Source organism: Salminus brasiliensis, chromosome 11 (assembly GCF_030463535.1).
Source record: "Salminus brasiliensis chromosome 11, fSalBra1.hap2, whole genome shotgun sequence".
Taxonomy (NCBI): domain Eukaryota; kingdom Metazoa; phylum Chordata; class Actinopteri; order Characiformes; family Bryconidae; genus Salminus; species Salminus brasiliensis.
The window spans coordinates 11,908,764-11,921,481 of NC_132888.1; the positions used below are offsets into that span (position 1 = coordinate 11,908,764).

The 12,718-nt window shown below is 41.0% G+C and overlaps 1 protein-coding gene across 4 annotated transcripts in view; it reads right to left on the minus strand.

The window, feature by feature from the left end:
* The window catches only part of cadm2b (cell adhesion molecule 2b), a 203,854-nt gene that overhangs the window by 29,459 nt on the left and 161,677 nt on the right, over window positions 1-12,718 (minus strand). For all 4 annotated transcript variants that reach the window (XM_072691747.1, XM_072691749.1, XM_072691746.1 and 1 more), the window contains 2 exons: window positions 820-972; window positions 334-471 (listed from right to left, as the gene is read on the minus strand). In XM_072691747.1, the coding sequence (XP_072547848.1) occupies window positions 334-471; window positions 820-972 (291 nt within the window). The remainder of the gene's footprint in view (window positions 1-333; window positions 472-819; window positions 973-12,718) is intronic.

Sequence of the window (12,718 nt, forward strand, 5' to 3'; positions counted from 1 at the left end):
GATATAAAAACTAAGGCATGAGATGTTGTAACTAGGGCCTTATTCATGCACCACCCCCAAATGCGGTCTTATGTAGTAAGTGTTGTGGTTCTTCATGATTTATAGAATGAATCATATACTTACAAAGCACTTACATAACACCGGAGGTCCAGTTTAAAATACTATGCTTGTCAGATGGACTGTGGTGTTGCCAAAACTAGGCAGTTTAGAACAGGATGAATGGGATTTTTTGACAGCGTTCAGGAAAGCTTGTCCAACCTTGCAACAGTTGCTATTGAGCTACATTTGTGGGTGGAGCATGGATGCGTCTAGTGTCCATGCAGGTTTACCTACCTTGCACCTCCTTGTCGTTTCGGAACCATCGGATGTCAGCGGCTGGTTTGCTTCCAGATGTTATGCATGTCAGCGTGACGTCCTCACCTTCCACCGCAGGTCTCGAAAAGCCGATAATTTCTGGCTTCTGTGGTACTCCTGAACCATAATTACAAAGAAATCATTAAATAAATTAATTAATTCACATGTTGTCTGGCAATGGTTCAATTTATCTGGCATCCTCAGATAGAAGCTTCTATAGAAAGGCACTGGCACCGGATTGTACTTCATCTAGTGTTATGCTAATAATAGCACAGTATTAAAAATACAGCTTCTGCAAGCCAAATGGGAGCTCCATCAACCAACATGAAATACTCTCCCTTATTTACATCTGTCCCTGTGCTGCCAAAGTAAGGCCTACATCAGCTGCCCTTAGCTCCGCCAGAGCCGGACTGACCTTACTGAAGCAGATTGATGAGGAGGAGTGTGATCTATGAGAACATTTACCCAGCACTGTGAGGAAGGCCTTGGAGGTCTTGACGGGCATGGTGAAGAGTGAACAAGTATACTGTCCCTCATCTGACAGAGTCACTTCACTGATGCTGATGGTCAACTCCTTCCATGAAGCTCGAACCAGCTCAATCCGGTTGTCCCTCAATGCTGCAACATACAAACACACAAATGTTAATGAATCATATTGATTGAGGATTTTGAACAGGGTACCCACTCTACATTTAAATGTTGCTGAACAGCATTTTAAACAAGGAACTTGACTTTAAGTAGCAACTCTGGGTGTATATGAGTCTGAACAGCCACTACTACTTTATACACTACAGTTTCACATAAGGTTAAAGGGGTTTTCCCCTTAAAATCAGTTTCTATGAAAGAACATACAATGCAACACTATATGGACAAAAGTATTGGGACGTTTCTTTCTGAAATTAAAGATATTGAAAAATACTTTAAGAGTCTTTTGTTGGAGTAAATGTGTCTACTGTCTCTAATGTTTGGGGCATTGCTGTGAGAATTTGATTGCACTCAGCAACAAGAGTGTTAGTAAGGTCAGGATGTTGGATGATCACCACCCCACCTCATCCCCAACTCCTCAACTCCTCCTAAAATTACTGAATAGTGCACCAAATCATTCCAGAGAACACAGGTCCACTGCTGAACAGCTAAATGCTGGATGGCTTGGTACCCCCCATCTAGCCCACGTCTGGCATTACGTCTGGCATCTCTAAAAAGACTAGACAGGCTGTGTGTTTGTGTGTGTGCATGCATGTCAGCAATGGGTAGCTGACATGCATGCTTAAAGTAGCTGACTGTGTTCATTAGATGGGTTGTCCACATAGTGTATTTGTGGATGAAGAATGAATAGATCAATTCTAAAACAAAAGATGAAAGATCATCAGTAGCCAGACACTTGAATGGCTTGGAAGTGATGAATCAGTCATCCAAAGGTGGAGACTTGGAGAACTGCATCTTGCAGAGAAAGGCCTGGTAACTGAATAAAATTCCACTACATGGTATATGAAGGAGATTTGTGATGAGATGTTATGATGTGTGTGTATAATGATGTTTTTACAGAGTAATCATAATAATCTTTAACTGTATGCTTCATTTAAGCCTGTCACAATACAAGTAATCCAGTAATCTACTGTTTATCTCTTACAATTAATAAGAATGAATCATTTTTTAGAGGTCAATCAATAAAAATGGCATTAATTAAAAAGCTCTTTAATGGGAACATATTGAAATATTTTATGGCATCAGGCTTTGCTGTATAAAGATGTTTTTATGCATAAAAGTCATATTAAGACAAGTTAAAATTTTTCAACAGATCTTAGGAGAAGGCCAGAAGGCATGTGATTAAAAATAGGTTAAAATGTTCCCCTAGACTCTGTTTTTACTGAAAAAGAGACTGATAGTTTTAAAATAGGCACTGCCATGATGAAAAACTGCTCACCAGTCATTGCAGATTTATCAAGAAGGTCAATTATAATCGTTGTAGAACTGAACATCAAGTATGTCTAATCAAGTAATCGTGACAGCTCAAATTGAATGTTTAATTTTCACTGTCTTGGCTGTTGGTAACTGATTGCTACTCATTTATTTGTTAACTTTTCTCCTGTGGTGAAACTAGTAGATGGGTAATGACTTTGGTGGATTGGTGTTGCAATACCGTCAGCACGCTGAAGAAAGCTTTGCTCTGAAATGCATCAGTGGCGTCATGAGACCATTAAATGAATATTTAAAGGGAATTATGATTGCGCAGTCTGATAATGTTGTATATTAATGAATCATATTGATAAAACAGCCAATGTGGTGTCTAGAGAACCTTTATAATCAATCTTGAACAGTCGCAGTGGATTTGAAAACACTAAGATCAAGAAGATGTGATTCTAGCACGGTAAAAGAATTAGAGTTGATCACAGCCATAATTTTCAAATACATGGCGGCAATTACAAAATAAGCCCAGCGTGCAGTGCTGTTTAAAAAACTAACTGTGTACTCCGTTGAGAAATACACAGGAGCGGAGAAATTTCCTATTAGGCTTCACTGCGGCCTAGTATCACTCCCCCGTTATTTTAAAGACAAAGGCTTTAGCAAGCCATTTAGCCATACATATAACAGTAGACGTCGTTACAGGTCCCATGTGGCTCAGAAGTCTTACTGATACATTAAAAGAACAGCTGGAACCCGTCACCTCACTCGTATTCAGAAGCGTTATTGTCTCCTCATTCGGTCCAGACAAAGGACGAGGAGCTCTTAATTCAATAACCCACAATGTCTTATAACTTCATTTCAAGCGGTCGACTTCAACGCCGGCTCATTGAGACATCATCCCATGAAACGTATTGAATTTCCCGGCGCAGCTTTGTTTAAGTGAGACCACGCTGACATTGAGCCTTTGAAGTGCGCAGATGCTCCAGAGCTGAGGATATCTTGCAGAGATGTTCATATCTGCCTGCACGAACAGCAGCGTATCAACTGCAGAAGGGGGAATGTAATCCGTCAAAGGCCTTAAATGAGCAGTAATGTTAAGAAATGGTGTCAAAACAACAGAGCTTCACAGATGATAACAGTTTTTGAAGGACGAATCGAACCTGCTTGGATGCTGCCTAAGACTGTGTATGTGTGTGTGGTGGGGGGGTTGTGTGTGAGTTGTGTGAGACAGCAAACGCTGGGGCTTTGGCAGGCGAAAAGCTGCCTCGGCGGATAAAGGCGAGAAGCAAGGTGATCGGGTCTGAGCTTGCACTGCACACAAGCCTGAAGATAGAGCAGCAGTGAGGCCCCACAGAGACACACACCATCAAAGCCTTGGACCAGATGACACACTTCCACTGCCCCACATCCTTCTATCTCCCTCAGACACAGAGAGACGAGGAGGCGGATGAGAGAGCGCCGTCCCTTGTTGTTTCCGGAAATCTTACTCACACACATACACACGTGTGCATATGGAACATCACAAAGTTGGTGATAAGCCTAGTCGAGAAAGCCGGTGCCCAAGTCGCCGTTTGTGCTGCTGGCAGTGAAATGTGAAGGAGAGTGGTAAACATGGCATTTTTCATTCAAGCTGCTCCACGACAGCACGCTGGGCATGGGGCCTCCATAGAAGATAAAGAAATCGAGGTAAATGTGACAGAAACGTGCTTGCCCACACAGCGATAATTGCCATGGTCGTATGAAAGACTTTTAGGTCAACTAGAGGGGTAAATACTGCTTATTGTCAGAACTCCAAGTAGACCCTAAATACGCATCAGTAAATGTCAGTTGAAGAGGGATTCTAGTGCTATATCTTCTTCTGACACAATGAGGTTAAGCTTGCAATGTTAGTGTAAATCCACTGATGGGCTAAAACGTACAAAGGTTCGAATAACCCTAAAGACAACTGTTATCAATTCCACCCAGGCCAGCAGGAGCTGGCAAAAACCTTCTACACCCCCCCCCCACCCCGCCCCCCCAAGTTAAAGGATCGAAATCCAGCCACATGCCCAGACTTAGCCGCGATCTGTCACAATCTCAGTAAAATGCCAGTGCCCGACAAAGCTATTTTTTCCAGGAGCTTAAAGAAGTCAACATGATGAAATGGTTGGTATCTGACGCCCCTCTGATTCCGTCTGTGGGCTTACACCACTTAGAGAGGAGCATAAATCCACAGTGTTTGACCTTGTGTGCTCTACCCCTCTCTCTCTCTGTCGGCCTGCTGATGAAGGGCCCAGCCATTTCATATCAGAGCTGTAGACATCTCAGAACTCCCTAAGGGCCTGAGCACTTCCTAATGCTAAAAACTATAGATGCAAACACGTGTGTTCTTCTAAACACGATGCTCTCCAGAAATAGCAGACTTCATGTCTCCTTTTTAAGGGGACATCTACGTAAAATAGTGATAACTAAATAAACTACCTAAAATAAAGTGATTTCCACTTATTACTGTTCTGCAACAGCAATAAATGATTAAACTGAATTGAAAAAGTGACAATTACAATTACCACTAACAGGTGAAGTGAAAGACATGGATTATCTTCATCTACAGTGGCATCTGTCCAGGGGTGGATATATGAGGCAAGTGAACATTTAGTTCTTTGAAGGTGAGGTGTTAACAGCAGGAGAAATGGGCAGCCATAAGACACTGTGATCACATAAGACACTGAGTCAGAGCATATCCAAAAAATCAGGTATGCTGTGGTCAGTATCACCAAAAGGGCTCCAAGAAAGAACAACTGGTAAACTGGCGACAGGGTCATGGGCACCTAAGGCACATCACTGATGTGATCCATGGAGGCCTCACCTCACAGCTTACAGGACTTAAGTGGTCTGCTGCTAATGTCTTGGTGCCAGATAACACAGAATGCCTTTCAAGGTCTTGTGGTGTAAATTCCTCAAATGGTCAGATTTTTGCACGACAGTCGTCACTGACTGCTAATTAACGTCTCTACCTGGCATTCGTCCATCTGCTGTCTGTGAGATGGTCTGTTTATTACCAGTCAGAGAAAATTTACATTTCTCATTCACTCAGCCCCTGTTCAACTCACACGCGTGAACTAAAATGTGCTAATGATATGTAATTCCTCAAGTCATTAGCAGACCAGTGAGGTAGGCAGGACTTGGACGTACAGAGCTTTAAAAGAAATTTAAAGTCAGTACTAAAAGTTACAGGTAACTATCGCAGTGCTCTCGGTTTTGTTTTTGCTAGGATTCATGCTGCTGAATTTTGCTGCAAGTTGTATTCTCCCAGTTAAAAGAGCACTACAATAATACACTGTACTTGTAAGAAATGCATGTATTTTTTTTTACATCTGTTGTTCAGAGAAAGGGCTGGCTGAAGATATTCAAACTGACATGAAGGTGGAGGAGGTGGAGGAGGTAGAATGTAGGATGGGGTGTAGGATCAGATCATTCTGGAAGTGGGTACATCTACACTAAGTGGTGCTGAATCAGGGCAGTGTTAGAAATATGCCTTCCGCATTTGTATTCTCTCATACAAATGCAAATGCTAAACAACTACAAACAGTGCTATCTAAATTCCATCCCCCACTAGGACAATCAAAGTTGCTTGCATAAAACAGAAAAGATGTGCACATTTCCTTCCAAAATCACAAACCGTACTGTCCTTAGCACCAACATTTAGGTCCAGCGTCTTCTTCAAATGCAATCAGACTCCTTGAAAGCAGGGAAAACAAGAGGCCAGCAGTGTGTTAGCATCTGATCTGCAGCTGGTGTATTGGTCTTGGCATCGATGCGTTCACAGAAGCCAAGTGCTTCACTCTGTGCAATTAGACTGCTTTAACTGCCGCCTGTGGATGGTAAGTATCTGTGCAGGAAATGATGATTACAGGAATCCAAGTCTATTGTTCTTGCTGCGGACAGGAAGCCACTACCCAACATCTAGGGCCAGTAAGCACTCTCCTGCAGGTGGCCACTGATCACAGGTTAAAGAGATTCCCCAACACAGGTGTACACAATTGACAGAAGCACTTTTCTGTGTCCTAGAAACAGTAACCACCATACTAAATCTGACACACTGGTCAAATTCTAGGGCAAGCTTAAATTTCAGAAAACTCAACACTGAAGAAGCTCAGGGGCAGCAGTTATGTAAGAAAAATGAAAGATCATCTTCTCTTCAAAGATGATTCTCAGAGGGTTTGTTTCTTTCCTTCCCACTGAACATTAACGTTTGTTCATCAAGCCTGTTTGCTATATCAAACCTCAAGATGAGACATATTTAGGTCATGCTCTGAATGCAAACTCTGTCTTCACACAAAGTGTATTCTGGTGGCAAGACATAACAATCTACTATGTGGATATCTTCAGAAATCTGAAAGGTTGAGGCACTATAACAAATGACAAATAACCACAGACTGTCATATAAAGAAATTACTGTAATAAATGCAAGATGTAATAATATTCTTTGCTGTCTGTTGGAAAGTGCCCCATCTGAACCTCCTTTGAATTTCATGCATTTTGGTAAAACAGCTGAAAAAGCCACTTCTTGGAAAAGAGTTAGGAATGTGCTGATCAAGTCCACTAAATATGTATCTAATATTAAACACAATACAAAATGGCAATTTTAAGAAAAGGGTCTGACATTATTCATATGCTAAAATAGAGAGATATTTCACAGAAATCTTTGACCAAAATTGTGCTGAAAATTCAAAGTTCAGATTGGATTAGAGCATTACTGAGTGATACTCAGTCCTAAAGTACTGAGTTTGAAATTGACAAAACTGACCCTGAGATTCCTAGTAGGGGTATTTCAAAGTTGTTAGTGTGATGAAACCTGTGAAACCTATGTACATTTACAACATCTCTTTAAATTGTGGCCTTAAACTACATTTTTACCAGTTTAGTTATAAAGCTTGAGTAGAAGTGAAATTTATCTATAGAATCTTTTTTTATAAAAATTTTTGTTATAAAAATAAGCAATTACTTTCTCACATATGCACTAAAAATGCAGTAAAAATATTTATGAAGTAGTTTAAGTACATAGAAAGCACAAATACATAAATTATTAAAATTAGTAAATGGAATTATACACATCCACATTGGCTGTAAGTATTTTAATATTAAATTGTATTGTATTATTATGATGTGTTCTTAGTGGGGTACATTAAAATACAGTGATTGGCGTTCATCCTGATGGTTTAAAACATTTGCTGCCCAGCTGAGAATTCCAGGCATTGAGCCGAAGTGAATGAACTACATAGCCAATGTGATGTACAAAGCACTTGATGTACCAAAGAGAAGCCCTGTCTTTGTGGCTGTTGAAAATTTACTTGCTGAAATGTGTGACTGTGAAGCTTGTAAATACTGAAGAAGTGGAGAATGCAAATGACAAGTGGACTGCACAAATGAACCATCTGAAAGGAACTTCTTTGAAATTGTTATGCTGCAAGTCTCTTGAGAATAAATGCCGCAAGAAAAAATCCAGCACTGCATTCGAGTCAAAATACAGTGAAAAATATAATAATTGATCTCTTAAAGGGCTGGTTTCTGAGTCCCAGATTAGGGCTAATCATGGACTAAAAAGATTTTACAATAGTGATTCACCAGTGGCACTGCAATTTACTCCATGTCTTGGTTTAATAGATGTTCAGGAACCCGGCTCTAGGAGTGTATAACAAGTTCTAGCAAAATAGATATTTCTTTTTGTATTTGAGCGTTTGGATTTTTTTATATGCAAGTTCTTAGCACCCATCACTGCCTTAAGCATCTCTAGGTTGATATGTCTAATCACAGTAACGACAAAAGCATGTGAGTATCTAATACTGCTTATGTTCAGTGAATGTGTCTTGTTGCAAATTTACAACCAACTTAAATGTCAGATTTAACAGTCTTTTTTTAATCTACCACCTCATTAATCAAAGAACCTCATTGAATTAAGGTTTCCTTTTCTCAACTGTAGAGTTAATGCTGTTTACCAGAAGACTTTTTAAAATGTCACATAGCACTTAACATTTTATTTGTCTGTTAATGCTGTAATGAGTCCATTAGGAATCCATTTAGCTCGGTGTAAGGTAGAAAGCTTTAAAATGTGCATTTACTGTTAATGTGAGAAGAGACTGAAGGCTGTATGGAAGTTTAGTGCTCCTCAATTCCAAATGTGGAGAAGAGCCATGTTCTACTCATTTGCTGGTGCTGACTAATCAAGTGACTGCCAGTGGAATAAACAGACACCTGCGTTCTGCTTTCTGTTTATAGAACTGATTTTAGCTGCTTTATCCTCAAAGCTGCTTCAGATGTCTCAGCTGAGGGACGTCATTTGCTGATTTCCGTCTATAAATACAGCAGGAGGCAGAGACATTTGCTGATGCTGACTAGTCAAGCAGCTACCACCGTTATCATAGATTTCACTGTATTAGTCAGTTCATTGTTTCAGTTTGATTGACAATGAATTTACATCTAATAATGTACCGTGAGGGTCGTTTTCTGTACATTGATAATGCACAATGTTTCCCAACCCTGGTCCTGGAGGCACGCTGCCCTGCATATTTGAGTGTTTCCTATGCTCCCATCACACCTGATTTAACTAATTTCAGAGTTGCAGTGGTTGGGTTAAATCAGGCACAATACTAAGGACCAGGGTTGGGAAACAGGGGTCTGAGGGTACTATGTATTACACTCTAAACAAGCACTTGATTCTAATACTTGGATGTTAAAAGAAATGGGCAGGTGAGAAGACCTGAGCCACTTTCACAAGAGCCACACAACTGGATCAGAGCGCCTTCAAATTGACAAGGATTGTGGGGTGCTCCCGGCCAGAAGTGGTGAGGTGAGTACTTACCGCCTGTGGTCCAAGGAAGGACAAACCCACAAACCAGATCTAGTACTGGTCTTTGGAGCAATGAAAGAAAGTCACCTTGTCCGATGTGTCCTGTTTTCTTTTACATCTCGTGAACATCTAAGTATGTGTGCAACTTGAGGAAGCGATGGGACCTGGATCGATTGTAGGAAGCAGAGAAGCCAGTGGAGGGCATGTGATGCTCTGCGCAGTGTTGACGTCATTCACGTTGACGTCAGTTTGACACGTACCATACTATTCCCAGATGGCAGCAGCCTCTTTCAGCTAGATCCCACTGCACATTGGTCTGAAATGGTCTGAAGAACATGGGGCAGAGTTCAAGGTGCTGCCCTGGCTTCTGTGGGATGTGCTGGAACAAGTCCGATCATCTTGTTGCCAGTTACCAAAGGGCACCTTCACAGGTCTTGCAGAGTCCATGCTGCGGTGGGGCTGAGCTGTTTTGCCAGCACCAACAGCATGTTAGATGGTCATAATGTTGTGTCACAGTTATATAGGGGTATATATTCGTTTTTTTTTTTCCTATATGAGATCATCTTAGCACTGTACAAATGATATAACTTATTACACTGCACAGATGGTCTACAGAGATTACCATGGATATCTATCCTGATAACCTTGACTTTATACAGTGCAGCACGAATCAGGAGGAGGTATGCTTTTCCTCAGGGACTCTTTCCAGTCCACTGCTAATACAAGGAAATGCACGTGAAGATGAGTTCTCTGACAAATGCTGAAGCTAAGAGAAGGAGATGCAGGAGAAACACTTGATCCAGGTACATTACCGCTAAAGCAGGATGTAAAGCACTCTTGCCCATGCCCTAAATAGGCTATTGTGTGTTTATTGTTGTGGCGCGTGGTAATGGAATTTTCGCTCATAAAATCTAATGCACCCTCCGTGCCGTTCCGAATCTCCTTGACTAATGAACAATTTAACGAGTCCATTAATGCAGTAATTTAGAAGATAACAACATTTTGATTGCCCTGGGCCAATTAAGCGCCCACTCTGCATTTGACCTTTTGCAGTTTGAGCTGAATGCCCCTAATGAATGTCAAGAATCGGTGGCATCAACACTTGAGATCCGTTTTTTAAAAGAACAAATCTTGACCTGACCTCACTCGCAGCAAGCTCGGCCATCCTCAATTAAAGCTCCATATGAGAAACCCTAGACCTTTTACATTACAAGGTCCTGGGGAGGAAGAATGGCATTCATCTGCATTTACAGCATTCATCGTTTCCATTATCTGGCTCATATTTCATCTTAAAATTGCTCATCAATTATTCAACACCTATTACACACAGCTATAAAGAGGGATTACATCTCTCATTAAGAAGTGGGAAATGGATTTCAAGAATGTTTTGCAGGTGTTGTTTTGCCACAAACAGGACATGAACAGACGAATCGGTAAATCACATTGTGCTGTGCAATGTTCTAATTTGTTCTTTTCGGCCGTGATGAATCATAAGCTGGCTGCACATTAATAGTGGAGCACTAAGGGAGACATATGGTGCACATTGATTTTTTCTGCGGTGGTAACTCATCATCATGGTTCTTCTTTCAGTGTTCACCCCCTAATGGCTTTAAGGTAAGATGGATGCGTGCGCTTTTGTGCTACATTCACCATAGTGGTCGACCGCACCATGTCATGGGCAGTGTGCAGACGCCGCAGTATGGATAAGCCACTAATACATAATGCATAACAATGGAGTGGGCCTGAAAGTCTACTCTATCTGTGTCTCCATCCGGAGTATGAGCAGTGTGAGCAAAGTAGCTTGTAGCTAGGCAGTTTTAGCACAGGTTTTAATAAGGAAGAACACCTCCACAGGAAGATACACACACATACACAGATACACACACACACACCTCCTGACTCTCCACATGGAAACTGGCACTTTGCTGAGTGGGCTGTTGTCAGATTTAGCCAATGCGTAGGTGTTGCCTCACCCACACAAGTGATAGCGAGGCCGGAAGGCGACATGGCAGTGAAAGAAAGTGATCTACTCCTCTCTCTCTCTCTCTCTCTCTCTCTCTCTCTGTCTCTCTCTCTCTCTCTCTGCCTTTCTGTGGCTGTACAGTAAGAGCGATGTAGGCTGTGTTTGTAGTACTTTGCTATTTCTCTCCACAGGGATGGAATGCCAGTTTGTCTGTTTGTAAGCCTAAAGACCACCAACTAGAATCACCAGCTTGCAAGTCTCTGAAGTGCCTCACCTGCCTCAGTCAATGTAAATACTTTCTTAAATGCAGTCAATAAACATGTCTTATTATGTTTAAAAAGTAAATATCTTATTCCATTGTCAGAAAAGTCTGACTTCTGTATAAATATATATATATATATATATATATATATATATATATATATATATATATATATATATATATATGTATAAATTGAGAGATTCATAATTCATATCAAATATTCGTTTCAATAATTTATCGATTATTCGACTATCAAAATAGTCATCATTCAAAAGCAACATGTGGCCATATACCCCCGCTTCTAGCGAAATCCTGTTAGGGGCCCAATTTGATGGCTAATTTGGAAGAACATGGCAGAAGTGAGGTTTCTGGCCAAAAGCTACTGCTAGACAACCAGATGAAGCACAGCTCGAAAGCGAGTCATGACAATGCCTAAAGAGACTTGCAGGGGAGTGCAAGCCAGCCTTGCATGACAGCCATCTGGGAAGAGCCTGTGTGCAATGGCTGGCCAGGGAGAGCAAGCGATGGATGCTGAGGAAGCCAGGGTGCTAGCATACCAGGCTTACCAGACCCCATTATAATCTCTTCTGCTAGCTAACCGCACACTTTACTGATCTGACACAAAGAGGACATAGACACAGAAATGACATTATCCCTTAAGACTCAGAAAAAGAGCAATGAACTTGTATAGCATTAGCATTTTTCACCCCTGCTAAATTCACATGCTTACTATTTATATCTTTAAAGAGCGACTACAAATGATCAGTAGATGCATTCTTTGAGACCTTTAAAACAGCATTATTATGAACTTAATCAGCTCAGCTATCTTCTCTGATCTCACTACAATGCAGCCCATGAAGTGACCACAAAAATGTGTGTGTGTGATTGTGTGTGTGCCTAAGGCAAGTGTGTCCAAATTATAAAAATGTTAAATCTCTTAACATGATGGTAAATGTCAACTCTTTCATACTTAAAAGTAAAAATGGAGAGCACTGAGAAGCAGCCGGCCCCAGCCAAAGGAAAATCATATTCACACTTCCTGACATTTTACAAAACGATGATTTAAATGTTGGAAAAGAAAATGTTTCCATATGAGCTTTTTTCCCACAATGACATGGAGCAGGACTGCATATCCCAGCTTCTGTTACTGCCTGCCTTTTTAAAATGGATGTGCTGTTTGCTGTGAAGCCTTTCAGCAGAGTAACAATAATTCCTTTTGGGCTGTTTGAAATTCAGCTTGAGCAGGCAGAAGCCTCCCCCTCACTACAATCTTTACTCTCTCTTACGTCTTTCCATTTTCTCTTTTGAATGGTCCAAAATAAAAAACACAATTGGACACACCTGCTCAAATAAGTTTAAAGAATGACAACAACAACACCAACAGTATTATATCCCACTCACACATCCA